This window comes from Pagrus pagrus, assembly GCF_965226575.1.
Source record: "Pagrus pagrus genome assembly, chromosome: 8".
Classification (NCBI taxonomy): domain Eukaryota; kingdom Metazoa; phylum Chordata; class Actinopteri; order Spariformes; family Sparidae; genus Pagrus; species Pagrus pagrus.
Genome location: NC_140192.1, coordinates 12,481,792 through 12,497,418, shown reverse-complemented (window position 1 = coordinate 12,497,418; position 15,627 = coordinate 12,481,792). Strand labels below are relative to the sequence as shown.

At 43.4% G+C, this 15,627-nt stretch overlaps 1 protein-coding gene across 2 annotated transcripts; it reads right to left on the bottom strand.

Moving 5' to 3' along the window:
- Positions 1 to 277: 277 nt before the first annotated feature.
- LOC311261738 (uncharacterized protein) lies at positions 278 to 11,910 on the bottom strand. Of its 2 annotated transcripts, XM_084360634.1 has the most exons (11): positions 11,697 to 11,909; positions 8,834 to 9,412; positions 4,419 to 4,466; positions 3,451 to 3,495; positions 2,912 to 3,235; positions 2,440 to 2,472; positions 2,229 to 2,294; positions 1,891 to 1,998; positions 1,653 to 1,763; positions 1,325 to 1,528; positions 278 to 1,199 (listed from the first exon to the last, which is right to left on the bottom strand). In XM_084360634.1, the coding sequence occupies exons 1-10, from the start codon at positions 11,739 to 11,741 to the stop codon at positions 1,364 to 1,366; spliced, it is 1,524 nt and encodes a 507-aa protein (XP_084216760.1). In that variant the 5' UTR covers positions 11,742 to 11,909; the 3' UTR covers positions 278 to 1,199; positions 1,325 to 1,363. The 2 variants fall into 2 exon arrangements, with proteins under 2 accessions (XP_084216760.1, XP_084216761.1); XM_084360635.1 differs by lacking the exon at positions 2,912 to 3,235 and having other exon boundaries at positions 11,697 to 11,910.
- Between the last annotated feature and the right edge of the window lie 3,717 nt (positions 11,911 to 15,627).

Here is a 15,627-nt window from a genome sequence, read left to right as displayed (position 1 = left end):
AAAATCTATTGTATTCTTTTCCTACTTCAGCTGCAGTTAGTAATGATCAGAATTAATTTGACTAATTTCCTTTGAGTCAGAAACAATGTTGCAGTTGTGCGACAAACCACACAGTAAAGTCCTTTAATAATAAAGACGTTTCATCTTTGAAGGCTCTCACAATGTTAAGTCATTGCCAGTACAGACCTGACCTGGAAGATGAACTGTAAAAATACAGTATCTCTCCTCCCGTCTGTGTATTTTATGAGTGAAATAGTCCAAAGAAAGAAAACAAGTCCTTGTTTATCACGATGAGTTACAGCTTTATTTCAAAGGTGGATCAATCAGCCCAACAGCGATCCACACAACCAGATCACATTACATTTCCCCTTCCAGAGCACCGACTTTGAACACAAAACTGTAGCACATCATACAGTCTATACAAAATTAAAAAAGGAGAAAGTGAGAAAAAAAAGAAAGAAACGGAAAATGACCTCTCAGTTGTCCCCTTGTACTCTGTCCAGGCTCCAGTGGCCATGAAATCTAAAACTGTGTTTTAGCGTCACACTAACCTTAGAGTTGGCACTTTATTGAGGCAGAGAGAAGAACAGAGAAGGGGACAGAAATTAAGGCAAAGGGGGGAAGTTTGTACACGTGTCTCCTTAAGAGTAAAAAGGGCAAAATCTGTGATTTTGAAATGTGAGACAAATAAAACAACAGAACAAGTTGTCCCTCCCACCCATATGAACATAGGCTCAAGTGTAAACTATAGCACCATTCACTGATGCTACAGTATTCACACGCATTGAGTGTATGCAGCGTGGAAGCAGACATTCTGGAGAGATAAGAAACATACAGAGAATTATCAGGCACTGCCGTCGGTCTCGTTTTATCTCCATCTCTTTAGCACCTCCGCTTCCACTGCTGACACAAATTCACTGAACATGCTTTCGGGGAGAAATACAGAAAAAGGAGTCACGATGTTTCCATTTCTGCACACTTATGACAACAGTCTGTCGCGCTGCCTTGAATGCAGCCGTTTTTGGCATGTTGACATCTGGTTTGGAGTTTTTGACAGGAACGAGGGCAGGAAAGGCACTTCAAAGTGTGGATGTCCCTTCAATTTCCTGGCGGTTCTGTCGTAAGCCCTAAAAAATAAAAAACGCCAACTGGTTGACTCCCTTTAAAGCTTCGAGTCCGCCAATTGACCAAAGGGGAATCTGAAAGAGAATATGAAGAAGACAGGGGCCTGGTTAGTGGCTGCTGGGAGTTGTGTAAAATAAACCTAAGAACTGAGATCCAATCTATGTGATAAATGACTGATTCAATATTGTGAGAAACTTACAAAGACAAAAAAAGGTCTTTCAAGCTGCGAGATGTGTATCTAGCCCTCAATGGAGACCTCTGGAACAATGTGTCCATTCAGCGTCGCCTCTACCGACATCTCCACAGACTCCACGGCGAGCTGCATCTGACATGACATGTCACAGATTTCTGGCTTAGGCTCTTCTGACAGCATATCCAGACATTTCTGCTCAGCAGTGGCATCCTGGAAAGGAGAGGCAGAGAGAGAGGAGGTTAGGTCTAGATGGCTAAAAACATAGAAAAGAAAAGAGTCAAGCATTAATAAAATGTTTATGTTTACGTTAAAATGCTAAAAGCCCGTAACTCACAATGATCATTTCCTCTGCAGGGGCAAGAACAGGAGCGGGCTCAGGCTCGGCGGGCGTCACATCCAAACATTCTGACTGGATTGTGAGAGTGTCACTCACTTCCACAGTGTCCTAAATATAGCAAGCAGAGAGAGGCGCCGGTAAAAAAAAAGCTGAGCATGAGAATTTGTACAAATAGATTGAGGTAGCTTTTCTGAGGCAGGATGCAAATAATATGCCAATTTCACGTCGTTCTCACCGGCTCGACAGCAGCAGACTCAGCAATAGCGACCTCCACTGCTGAGGCAGATTCTGTGACAACGAAGTCGTCGACCAGGCTGTCAGCGATTTCCTGTGTGGCAGGAGTCTGGAGAGAAAAGACAAAAAGAGGACATCTTCAGATTTTTGACGTACCAACACAGAACGCGTAGATAGTAGTGAATTAGGGGGACTAATTAAAGAGCATCCCAGGAGAAAATGAGTTCGATTTATTAATAGTATGACCTAAACACTTGTGATTTCAGGTCGATCTCTGTCTAGAATATAAAATTGTCACATAACATTTGGTCTAAAATTGTTCAAGACTTTAGGATTTACCTCTTCCGCTGTGGTTACGGGGGCTTCAGCCTCTTCTACTACAGCCTCAGGGATGGTGACTGGCAGCTGGTGAGACAACAGATAGTGCCACGTCAACACATGCAGATGTACATTTTCTACTTTTGTAGTTGTACTGTTTATACCAAAGATAAACCTATTCATCATTAGCAAATACTTAAGATGTGCTCAAGCAGCCATATGGTGTACATACCTCTGGGATTTCCACAGATTGGACAGGAGCATCCTGGAGTACACAAAACAAAAAGCGGGACACAGTGAGATTTTAGTTTTTGCTGCAGGTGTGTAAATAAAAAAACATTGCCAGTAAACTATGTAGCCTTTGAGGAAGCTCAACTTTTTGCTTGATAGCCCAATCAATGAAAAAAAAATCACTCTTTTGAGCTGTGAGCTTTTAAAAAGAGAGGGAAAAATAATCTCTCCTTTGTTTGATATTCAGACAAGCGTTTGCAGAAATACTCCTGAATGATTAATAATGGAAACTTCAACAATAACAACTGTTCCACACCACATGCTGCACACAACATGCAAGAGACGATCACAAAATAAAAATGTAAAAACTACATAAGTCACTAATGCACTTCTGTGTCATTTTGTGTCCTCGGAAGAAGATTTAAAAAAGAGTGCTGAAGAGAGAAGAGGAAAGTTTTGTATCAATGTTGCACCTCTGTCATCGTAATTGGCTCAGCAGGGACTTCAGGTGCTTCTTCTTCAGGCAACACTTCGACTTCAGCGTCATCCTCTTCTGGAGCTGCAGGACTGACTTCAGTCACCTGTTCTGCCTCAGGTACCTCTGTGACAACCTGTTCCACCGATTCCACCACTGTTTCAATAACTGTCTCCTCTGCAGCGGCTTCTGCTTCAGGCGCCTCTGCCTCTACCTCTGGCTCTTCTGTAATGGCGACTTCTGCCTCAGCCTCGATGACTGTGTCTTCCTCTGCCAAGGCCTCAGCTTCCACTTCAGTCTCTGGCTCACAGACATTTTGTGTCTGCACATGCAAAATCAACACGGCACACATTAACAAACCATGCAGCATGCAACAAAGGAATGAGACACGAAACATCCGTGTGAATCACTGAATGAATCGACCAGGTTTTTCTGAATGGCTGAGCGTATGAGTCAGACTAATGTCAAATGTAGATGAAATTGTACTGATGATACGACTACAATGTCAAACCATGCTGTCACTGGGAAGAGTCTTACCTGTTCTGTCTCTGTGGTTGTGACTGCTGTCTCCTCTGTCTGAATCTGGAGAATGAGACATAAAGACACACGTAAGCAAATGGATAAGCTGATCGATTGATTGTTGTTGTCTCATTAAAGCCCTGTTAACTGCAATATTAAGTTGTTTTCTTTCTTCATTTGGACAGTAATAAACACCAATGAGATCCTTTATGTGATTTGATCCAATAAAGTTGGTAAAAATGTTTTGCCCCTATGAACCCCCTGAACCTGACATTTGTGTTTCATTGGACTTTTTTCTATTAGGTGAGGAGTACCGTGTTGCATAAGGGAAAAAGACCTGAGGCAAAGTGTGGCTGTTTACAAGGTGTGAAGCTTACGTCACACAAACTTTTCAACTGAAAGGTTTGTCTTTTGTTCAGTTACTGCCGCTATAAACTTACAAAACACGGGTGGAAACTCTGAGTTACTGTGGTTTCATGTAATGCATCTTTTGCACAGCTGTTCTGGTGAGACGCACAGACTGAAATGTGTTACCTTGCACGCAGAGTTTTTCGCACTCAATGAATGCACTGTTTTGTGCTTTACATAAGGGCTGCGTGGTTAGCCTGAATGGCAGCTAATCAATTAGATGAAAACTTGGGAAACTTGCGTCACTGCAACACAGGTTTCTGTTACTGCAGAGTGAGTCGTTTTTTAATTTATTTCCTCTGACAGCTCGAGCCAGTTACAGCACTGCACTGTAAGCTTCTGCTGACAAGACATGTAAACATGTCTCTGTGATAAGCGGCTCAAAAATCAAAACGAGTTTAACTTGAAATGTGTCACAGCAAGTTATTCTCATACCCGTTCACACCTGTGTAATCTGCCTCTGGCTTTTACCACAAAGATACGCTGCCTGAGCAAGTGGAGGTTAGGGGCCCAGAAAAGAGGTTCAGTGTGTGCTCGCAAGTTTGTGTGTGTGTAAAAGTGAAATGCGAGTTTGTTACCTCAATCTCAGCAGGAGCCTCCACTGGAGCCTCAGCTGGGGGTATGACCTATGGAGCAAAAAAGAGAGGGTTTATTCACGAGTCAAAACAATCACGAAGATAAACATGTATGAAATCTAATAAAATAGAGCGGTGAGGGCAGAAAGTACATGTCATTAGGCACCCAGGAGTACATTAGCAAGCATTTACAGGCCATTAAAAATGTTTGCCTCTTGCCTGCTGATGCTATTATCCCGTTTTATTCTTTTAAGAGGTTGCGCTTTGGGAGCGGCACAAACGCAAAGGTCCAAAAAAATGTGCCCACGGCAAACTGATCTTCTTCTCAACAGATCATCAGCCAAACTGTAGCTGTGACAGCCTCGAGGCATTTAACAGAGAAAAGCCAGTGAGAGTCTGAGCCAGCTTTACTGCATCCAAAACAGTTCAAAAAATCAGATTGTGCTTTCACTTCCTACAAACACACATACACACAACCAGTGCGTACACTCTTCTCAGAGTACGCTTTGTGTGTGAGTGTAGCTGTAGCTCAGGAGGAGGGGAGGAACATTATACATCCTACAGGAATTTAACAACCAATTGCATAACTGGAGGCTGGTACACCCATTTCTCGCCCCCTTTTCTTCAAGACAGAGCTCATTTAGAAAATGTAATTATTCGCCTCATTAAACTACCTATGTCACCAGGTCCTGACTCTTAAAACCCACACAAGCTACAACATGTTTTTATCACATCTTTGTATTACTATTCAATTCCCATAATGATAAAAAAATGCCCAACACACGACAGAAGTCACCATATCTTCCTCACCACTGATTTACTGGAGCAGCTGGCAGTAGCCTTAATGGCCACTGGCGGCGGCACCCACTGTGCGTCCAAGTGAATTGAGCCATACTGGCAATCACATGGAGCAGCACATAAATATTGCAAAACCTCAAAGTCGGACAGTAAATTATTTATACTTGTCTTGTACCAGCCTGTCCTCAATGTAGGACAGGTCTGGTGCATGCAGTCTGCTACTGCTAGTCGTTCATTCATCAAAATCCACAGAAAAACCATCTTTGTACAGGTAGTGCAGTGTCAAAACTCTCTGAATGCTGATTACAGTCAAAGCTTCTTGACTTACTCCACCTTCTTCTCTGTGCTGCTTTAATGGGTGGTGAGGAATCCGGTTCCTCCTGGATTTTAACAGCCCCTGAACAAAAGCCAAGCGGGCAGAAATGCACGTATAGCGGAGATGGGTAAATATATACTCCGGTTATATAGCCCTGGGGGGATAGTATAGTATAGGGGGGCTGACAGAAGGAGGGAAGGAAAGAAGGGGGGAGTTGGACTATAGGGCTTCCTTTGCTTAACAGGAAAACCCACACAGACACGTGGACACATAAATGTACATAAAGTATACACACCCCTCCACTCTGTCCCAGCATCAGAACACTGTGTACCAAACTGATCTGCACACTGATCTTTCATCACCAGTCTGACTAAAAGATACATTCCAGACAAACCAGAGCAGATCTAGGATCAGTCACTTTTTAACCCATAGAGGACATAATGTACCTGCAATCTAATTATTCCTTTCTTCCAAACAAGACAACTAAAAATAAAGAAAAACTTTTTTTTCAACAAAGGCTTTTGTTAATTCATTTCATGAAAAGTATGAAAGGAGAGTCGTCACAGATGCAAAGGAAACCGAAAAGGGAACAAAAATGTATGGCTCAGCTAACAAAGCCCTACAGTGCCCCCGAAAGCAAACCCATAAAAGTTGCCTGTAAAAGTGGGAGGGAGGGAAGCGACTGCATGTGTACATACATGTGTGTGGAGTGTTTGGGGGGGGCTGGGTCCCCTCACGTGCTTCGCCATGAGGTGATAATTTTTCCAACCTAGTCCAAAAACGTTAAAGAGGGTCACTTTACACGTCTTTGTCACCCTCTATTTTCTCTCTCGTGTCAAATGTGACAAAAGCAAATATGCTTACTAATCATTTGTAAGCATGCTATAATGAACATTTTCATTGTCAACAAACTGACAGTGAACGCACCTCAAGTCATCCCTCAGCTAGAAACCTGTCACATACTTTAAAAAGGTTGTGGCAGCTGTCTGTAAGCTCCTTCTCAGAGCACCAAATACCAAAGGCTAAACTACACAACTACACACAGACAGACACAGACAGATGCCCCCCACCCAAACTCCCAGCAACTCATAACCCACCTTCTCCTCCTGTGATAAAAAGGGGGACGCATGGGTGAACGAGTGCACGTGCTGAGAGGACGAGCTAAGAGAGCCTATAGGTCGCCATAAGACAAGAGGAGAAGAGAGAAGGAGGGAGAAGTGCAAGAGGGAGGGCGGAGGAGAGGAACAACTGGTGGGAGGGAAGGAAGGGGTGATGAGGGAGAGTGAATTTACAAGGGAAAAGAGGGGTGAGGGACTGAACGGGGGAGGAGTGGAGGCCTGCAGGAGGACAGAGGGAGCAAGCTGGTACAAAATGTTCAGCCTCGGCAGGAGCCACACCCACTGTTGCCTCAGGCCACAGAAAAATGAAACACACTCAGCAGGTCCGGGTGGATCGGGTGGTGGGTTCGCACTCACCTGAGTCTCCGTGGTGACACCCAGAAGCGGAGGGGCCACCTCTCTTTCGTCCCAAAGCCAGCTGAATATGAGCCCCATTTCTACCCGCTCTATCACCTATCGACCAACTGACCGCACGATATGCCAACACTTTCTTGCAGGACTGTGGCCTTAGGTGTGTAAGTTGACTGTGAGCAAAGTCAAATCTGAGAAAAGTTCATTAAACAAAGCAAGTAAAATGTTACTTGCACCATTTATTTAACCTCCTACTGTAAGTGTGTGCAGTGATATCCAGGAATTACTAAATTTCAGAGTGTCTGTGCGCGTCTGAGCTGAATGTGGCCCATCTGTGAGTGAGAAGGAGCGAGAAGAAGCAAGGCAAGAGGGGAGGAAAAAGGGAGTCCGTCGGTTGGTGGGAGGGAAGCATGAAGGTGGGGACACGTGGTGTTGGGGGGATCTGGACGTGATGACCTGAGGATTACTCGCCAATAACCATCGACAGGGAACCTTCATGCACACATGTGAGCACATACATGTGCACCATATGTGGTCGTGACTCAGTCGCAAAGCAAAGACCATAAATTTAGTGCCTGTGTGTGTGCGGGTGCATGAGCGGTGAGTCAAGGCACACAGATGTACATGTATGTGCTGTGTGCGGCTTTGTGTGTTCGTTTGCACATAGCCTGCAGGCTACCAGCTGAAACAGAACATTCTGTTCCCAAATGTGCACATGTTAGCGACATGACAACAAAGATCATTTGTCCTTTTTTTAACTAGTCAAGGAAAATGTATAGATTTGGAGGGTGAAAACAATTTAGTGACTTTTCTTGATTTTCTTTTGGTAAACAGCTTCTTTCAGGCAAAATGCAGTAAAAGTTACAGCTTTGCTAAAATAAAAAGCCAAAGGCCGAGCATTTCTAGAACTACAACTGAGGCCAAACAGCAAGCTTTTTCATCCCATTCACCAACTTCATTGACTTTAAAACTCAAAATCCAACACCATTGATCGAATATATTACAAGAAAATTGTGTATCATCCAAAATAGCATTTGGAAATCTTTTCCTTTAGCACAATAATAAAATGAAAAAGTACATCATGGTGATAACTACATATGTTAAGAGGGCAAACTCCCTATTTTTCTCACCAATAAAAACATTTTAATTCCAAAGAAAACCTACTCAGTAACACAGACATTAAGGGATGCTGTATAGTGACATCTCCCACTGATGGAGACTACAATCTCTCCCACTCTGCACCTCGTTGCTAAATGGAACACGTTGTTCCCTCTGTCGACCCACCCCCCACCAAACCTGCCTCCCTTCTCCCATAAGGACCCAGACACACAGCACATACCATTTGACCAAACAGACTCTAATCTGGTCGTTCAAAAACCCAAAACCAACATAGTACTATATACAGAAACCGCCTGTAAACATATGCAAAATTGGAGCCTACTAAAGACTATTTCTTAGTCAGGACATTTACACATAACAAGCACCTAACTGGGCCAAAAACATAAAAATACCCTTCCCTGGCAACTGCATGCAGTTTTAATGAAGGCACATGGTGAACCCTGTGCGTCTCACTGCAACAAGAAGGAACCAACTTGGTGAGCTGTCTTGGGTGATTCACCAAAGAATCAAAAACATGTTTTGAGATCTAGTTGCTTCAGTTTTGCACACCATGCCTTATTGCACAATATTATCCAGTTCAAAATCTACACTCAAAGTAAATGGCCTTTGAGGAGCCATCACACCAGACCTACAGAGGAACCTTAGACTGATATGTTTGGTTAAGAAGGTTGGTCTAGAAGAAACCCATTAGTGATGATACTCTTAATTAATCTTACCTCAGTTACTGGTTCTGTTTCGGGAATGATAGGTTCAGCCTCCTCTACAATCTCAGCTTCGACTACAGCGGGCTCCGCTGGTGGAGTCTCAATGACTGGCGCTTCTTCAGTGACCGGTGCTGCGACTTCAACCTCGACTTCTGCTGGAATCTGTTCCAACACCACAGCCTCGGGCTCTGGTGTCTCTACCTCGACTGGGACGGGCTCTGCGACAGGTTCTTGAACAACTGGTTTGAGTTCTACTTCAAGGGTCTCGACAACAGGGGTCTCGACAACAGGGGTCTCCACAACGGGGGTCTCCACAACGGGGGTTTCGACAACGGGGGTCTCCACAACGGGGGTCTCCACAACGGGGGTCTCCACAATGGGGGCTTCCACAACGGGGGCCTCCACAACAGGGGTCTCGACAATGGGGACAGCGATGGGAACGGCCTCTGGGATCTTTACTGGAACTGGTGCTGGCACTTTAGCAGCTTTCTTTGGGGCTGCTGCAGGGGGCGCACTCACTGCGATCCCGGGGCTTGCTTTGACCGGTGGGTTGGCTGCATGCTGCTCTTCAAGCGCCCTCCTCTGGGCCTGCTGTTAAGAGGAAAATGCACAAAAAAGACTGGGTTAGTGATATGACTATTTAAGTTTCTTTGCATGCATTGATCTCGCAGCTGTGGCTCATTCTGTCGCGGAAAATGATATTGGCTCAGTTTTGCGTATGTAGAGTAAACTGTTAGATAATAATGGTGGGCCTGGTGAGATATTGATATTATATTATCATTGTGATAAGAGACTATTACAATATAATACAAAAAAAAACAGACACAAAAAGGGGTTTAGGGGTATAAATGCTACTGATGCCCTCATGGTGTTGACTGATGTTGTTGTCAGTCTGAGCTTTGCCCCGCACATTTCTGTCTGCAGGAATACCGGACATGCCATCCCTGCCCGATCCAACATGTTTTTCAGCTCAGGACAAAACCCCCCTGGGCTTTGATGGGAGGTTTTAGGAGTGCAGACCACTCGAGGGAGGGGCTGGGTAACTGGGAGTGGGCCCAGCAAAGCTAGTTAGATAATGGGGGCTAATTAGTTGAATCAGAGCAGTCCTGACAGGTCTGGTGAAGCGGGAATGGAAACCGTGCGAGTCAGCAGCACTGCTGGATGCCCAGGGGGCCAGACAGTGGGCCTAATCACATCATAATCAGGTTATAATCAGGTTACAATCACTCGCCGAAAATGCTTTTGTTAGGCCGACAGCCAGTAAGGCATTCGAGACCGATGCTGTAAGCCAATGTGGCATGTGTGTGTAAGTTCATGTGTCTGTGCCTGTCCATCTAGCCACCGTCAAAACAACCCCTCCCTTTGCCTCGAGATAGCTCGCTGTCTAGAAATACAAACCCCACCACCACAGAGTCAAATAAAAAGTTCAATTAACCTAAGTTGTTAATTGGAGAGAAACACCAAAGCGGGGGCTCTTAAATATAAAGGCATGTGTGGCCGAAGATAAGCTCGACTCCTTTAAGTGTCCTGCAGCTCCTTCCCTTCCTGTGCTCTGATACCTCTGAGGGGACTGGTGATAACACAGAGCTGTAAGTCATTTCAGGGGCCGTTTTTATCAAAGTGTCGCTGGCAGAGAGAGAATCAGAGAGATTGTGCAGACTCCAATCTGGCAAAACTAAGGCAAGACATTCCTCTGGTGCACACACTACCAAATACAGTTGTGTGGCGTTGAGTCGCGGACCGGCCAGGCGGACAGGCTTAAGGAGGAGGAGGAGGAGTAGGGAGGGGGGGGTGCCTGAGGAAGAATGCCACAAACTCCATACTGAGAAATCATCCCAGAGCCAGAGGACTGAGCCTTTAATGGTGAAGCAAGAGATGGTTTTTAAGTTGAAATAAGATTATAGAGCAATTACTTATTATAATAAGCACTGATTGAGGAGAGTGTTTGGTGGTGGAGTAACCTCTGCCCTCTGAGACGTTGGAACTCCAGTGTTACTTTCTCAGTCGTTATAGACCCCTCCCCATCTCTGTCACACCCACTTCTTCTCTTTGGGCACTCAATGTTCAGAAGTTAATTTTTTCTCCAAGTTACCTAAGAGAGGAGAGGGGCGGGACCGGAGTCAAATATGCCAATCATCAGGTCAACGCTACTGCTTCAACGTATTGAATTACTGTTAAGTAAGTACAGTGAACGTGGCATTTTTCATGTTAATGATAATAAAGCACAGAGGTGTATGGCTGAACCAGGACTTAACCATTTCATGCAGAGCGCACGTGGAAGCGTGGAGCAAAGCCAAGGAATTTATTTAAGTCTTGTGCAGAAAAAGCGTCTTTACTGTCGTGTTAGTGAAATTTATTCTATCGTTTTGGTCGCGTATCTTTGGTACAACTTTCGTCCTTGCGAGGTTTTACGCACGGAGCGCTCCTCGGAGGTGAGTGCGTCACAGTAAAGGAGACGACAAAGCGAATGTGTAATATAAAAACAAATATTTCAATGAGGAGAATTAACACAACCGGACGTACAAATTAGAATAAAAACATCGTGCGGTTTGTATCTTGTTGTTATGATTCGACGTGATTTGATTAAAGCGCTCCTGTAAAAGTTGACTTCGGTCATACGCGCGCACTCTTCATCAACACTACGCATTTGTATTTCCAAGCATCAGCATCAGCATCAGCAATCACTATGGGTCAGGATACAAACAAGGCTTTGAAATTTTGAAAACGAATAAATAAAAGATCATCATAACTTACAAAAACAACATTTGTTTATCAACATTTCCTCATTCTAAATAAAGTTCGACAGACTTCGGGTATGATCGTGCTGAGAATAAAAAACCTAGCGCGAAGAAATAGATCGCCTGCCACCACTTACCACCCTCCTCATGCGACGCTTGTTCTTCTTCCTCTTGCTGGGCATTTTGATGTGTGCTGGTGATAAAAACAAGACAGAACCGAAGAAATGCAAAGAGCAGAGTGGCAGCGTGGACCCTCTGGATCTTTATAGAGCCCCCGGTCCCTCTGTTACCTTTGAACCGAACCTATGGGAGCACTGGGATGAAGGATGGGGGGCGTGGAGAGACAGAAACACCCCCCGCCTAACACTCGTGCACGTGCACGACGGCTCAGCGAGATGATTGTATCAGTACCTATTGGTTGGATGGTGGGATATATTATGCAACCACTCCATCAAAGCAGAGAGGGAGAGAGTGAGTGGCCCACGCTCTTTCAGAGTGCCACACCCCCTTTTCCTGGATCAGTTAGAAATACTTTCTGGCTCGAGCACATGGCAACAACGCTGCACCTTCTCCATATACTTTCTTACTATATGTCCGCAACATACAGAACATAAAGCATGCCACCATTCATGTAGAGCCTTATTCTTGAGAGGAAAACGCACACCAACAGTAAACAGCAAAACAGTGTGTGCCTCTGTCAACTCTTTTGAATTCATTAAAATCATGGAGCCAGAGAACAGTATTCATTGTGTGCATCTCATCCGGAGAATGAAGAGAAAGAAAACATGCACACATGTTTACGCCCAACGCCCCCCCTGCACCGCATCTGCTGTGAGCGCCCATTGTCTCCAACTCCTTTCGTAAAGCCATACTCGTGCATAATTACAGCAAAGAACATGGGTTGTGTCATTCATTGTCCTAATCTTGTAAAATAAGCAAGGAGCTCGAATAAAAGTGTTTCTGCTCCACACAGGCTGTGCAGTTCCAGTGTGCAGCTGAACTGTTCTTCACATACTGTGCTGACATTACACAACGTGGCTGTCAAGCCTGTGGGCTTGAAACTTGATTTATCCCTCAACAGTGTGAGTGGAGTGCAGATGGATTACATTCATACATTACTTCTACATGTCACCAGCATGTAGGCCTACACATTGAACCGTTGATCTTTCCATTATAGTCACTCTAGCTGGAGTAAACTTGGACATCTGTCACTATGACCTTCGGGTTACTGTAGTGGCTTTAACCAGTAAGTCACCAAGCAGCAAATCTCTGAGTTCCTTACAGTTCCTTTGTTTCAGTTCCTTACAGAAGCAGTTGCTGGCAATTAAATTCTTGCTCTCAGGCTCCCTCTAATGATGCTCGTACAAAATGTACTAAAGAAAATAACACGAGTGAAATGAGGAATGAGAAAAGACAAACATGGTGCAAGAGTTAAAATTTAGGAATAAAATGTAATATAGATTTTATGTTGATGAAGGTTCTCAGTCACCCGGGTCATGGTAATACCAAGTGCTGTATCGTAGGCAACTGGACTTGTTTCAGTTTCTTGAAGACGTTTCACCTCTCAGCCAAGAGGCTTCTTCAGTTCTGGTACAGATTTTTAAAAATAGATGAGTTTTTCCTCTAAACAGTCGTTCTTTTAGGACACGGCTCACACATGGCTCTACATTTTGGTCAGTCTGTACTGAGCTTAACACCAACGTAACATTCACTCATGCTTACAGTTATCACACTAATGAGAATTCAGTCATTAGATTTTGCAGTATGTTAAATTGAAGTGTTGGCTAAGTGGGAAATTGTGACCTGTTTCTGACTGGAGCATAACAATGCAGCACACACACACTAAAATATATATATTTTTTCTTTCTCTGTTTTTTATGTTTTGTGTAGTCGGTTTTGTAGCACAAGGAACATGCAGTCCTGTAAATGCTACCATACTACATTCTTTCTTGACACCTACACCGTGTTGGGCAAGTGGAAATAATGGACTTCTAGTATCATTTGGATTATGACTATTTTTTGGAGCTAAATGTTCGAATTCAAAATCGTATTTTTATTCAATTATTCTAATCTAAGCCGAGGGAGACCTGTGATAAGCCTTTTTAAACTTTGGGCCTTCCTTACATTTTCTGTTTTGTCAGTGTTTAACAAAAACCAGAGCTGTGATCACTTTTAAATGGACATGTTGTGTGATCTTTTCTGTTCATTTAACTATTGCATATCTGTGTCACACTGATATTAATCTATAAATAAATTAATATAAAAGTTATTTTTTGTGTGTGCGGGTGATTTAGGGTTTATTTTGATGTCTGTGTCTGGTTTCGAACAGGCTTAACATAAAGAGTAACCAAATTGCTCTGTTTTTGTAATTTGCAGTCTGTGTTGCAGCCATCACATTTGGTACCAAATGGTTCAACCGCTGCCAAAAGGCCGCTGCTTTGTGATGTTAAACACTAATCTTGTTAACTCCTGTTGTATTCAAATTGGTACAGGCGTAAGAGAGTTGTATGATCACCTCACCTCGCTATCTTTCTTTGATAAGACTTGCTTTGTACTTCTTCCTCTATTAAGTTGTTGATTATACTGCGTGTTCAGTGATCAACAATTAATCACACAGTGTTGCATTTGACTGAGTAGATAAATTCACAGCAGAGCAATGACAGTCAGACAGGAAGAGTTGCTGACGACAGTCAAACTTGGGCTCAAAAGAGTTTTTTAAGAATTATTTACAATTAAATAACAATAAATTCAAGGAGGACGACTGTTATCTATCATCCTCATCACATCAGTCTAGTTATTATCTGTGAATGCAAAACATGAAGTGATCAGTCTGTCACAGAAGTATTCAAACTATCTGCTACATTATTGTATCGCGTTGCATCCAGCTTCACACCTCCACCACCCAACCCATCTATCGCTCACCAGTGTGGAATTTCCTGAATGGCTATATTCCTTCTGACTTGACTGATTGGGTCAACGCAAAAGCTGTTCTGATCCTAAAAGGAGATCATCTCATTAATCATTCATTGTGAGTTAGGATCCAGCATCGTTACTGTTACTATTATCTTAAGAAATGATGGAAAACAATCTTGATTTTAGTTTGACCACTATGCATTTAAGACTTTGCAGCATGCACAAAAAAAGGAGGTTTTGTCAAGCTAAAGCTCAAAATAAAGTTTGTCTAAATAATCAAATATAAACTGCAGCAGTTTCCTGTGCTGTTATCAGTTAAAACTTCAAGACTTGGGTTATCTATTCATCAGTCTGTCTATACCATGAGCACATGTGTGTATGTTTAAAGTGGCTGCTGCTGAGCACAGTCAGTAAAGCAGGTTTTTCTGGTCATATACAACTGAACGGTTAATAGTAGTGCCAAGTCAAACACAAGTAGGCCTCGCTTAAGACGAAATAGTGCATTGATTTCTGGGCTAAACTGCAGTTTTTAACTTTTTTACACTTAAGACAGGGTTTGCCTCATCACCACTGTGATCTTAACCCTGAGTACAATGGAAGGTGTCGACACTGTCGAATTACGGGGCTGATTTTGTTTATAACATGCTTCAAACATGCATGACTTAAATACTATCAATGTTCCGATCTTGTCTTCAGGGCGGTGATGGAGACATAGCAATGGATAACCCCCCTCTTTCTTTAGCCTGCAAAAAAAAGTGAAGAAAAAAAAAAAGACAGGACACACCCAGCTGCAATTGATCTGCTGTTTACAATGCAATTATTCAAATGATAGCTGATGCAAGACTGATCGCATGTCTTGCAAACAGTCAGATCCTGGAGAATGTGTTTGAGTAGCAAATGGCATTTGCCAGAGGTGCAGCATGTTAAAGAGGTCGCCTGTTGGTGTGAAACGTTCCTCAGCGTGGCCTGTTCACTTGTGAGTGTGAAAAATGCTCTCAGACACGAATCATTCAAATGATGAAATAGTAGCTGATGGAGCTGGTGAAAAGCTGTAGATCTGTTTCAAAGACAACAGCGGATGTTGAGCCTGTTTTACTCATAGTTCATGGTAGATTATTGTGATATATATAAGTGATTTCCACATGAAAGCATCTC

What these genes read in the sequence shown, in the direction of transcription:
- LOC311261738 (XM_084360634.1), bottom strand. Translation starts at nt 11,741, where the DNA reads ATGCCCAGCAAGAGGAAGAAGAACAAGCGTCGCATGAGGAGGGTG. An exon ending in AAACAGAACCAGTAACTGAG is followed by an intron (nt 4,467 to 8,833) that starts GTAAGATTAATT and finishes TTTGCTCCATAG; the next exon opens with GTCATACCCCCAGCTGAGGC. An exon ending in CCGTAACCACAGCGGAAGAG is followed by an intron (nt 1,999 to 2,228) that starts GTAAATCCTAAA and finishes TTTTCTCTCCAG; the next exon opens with ACTCCTGCCACACAGGAAAT.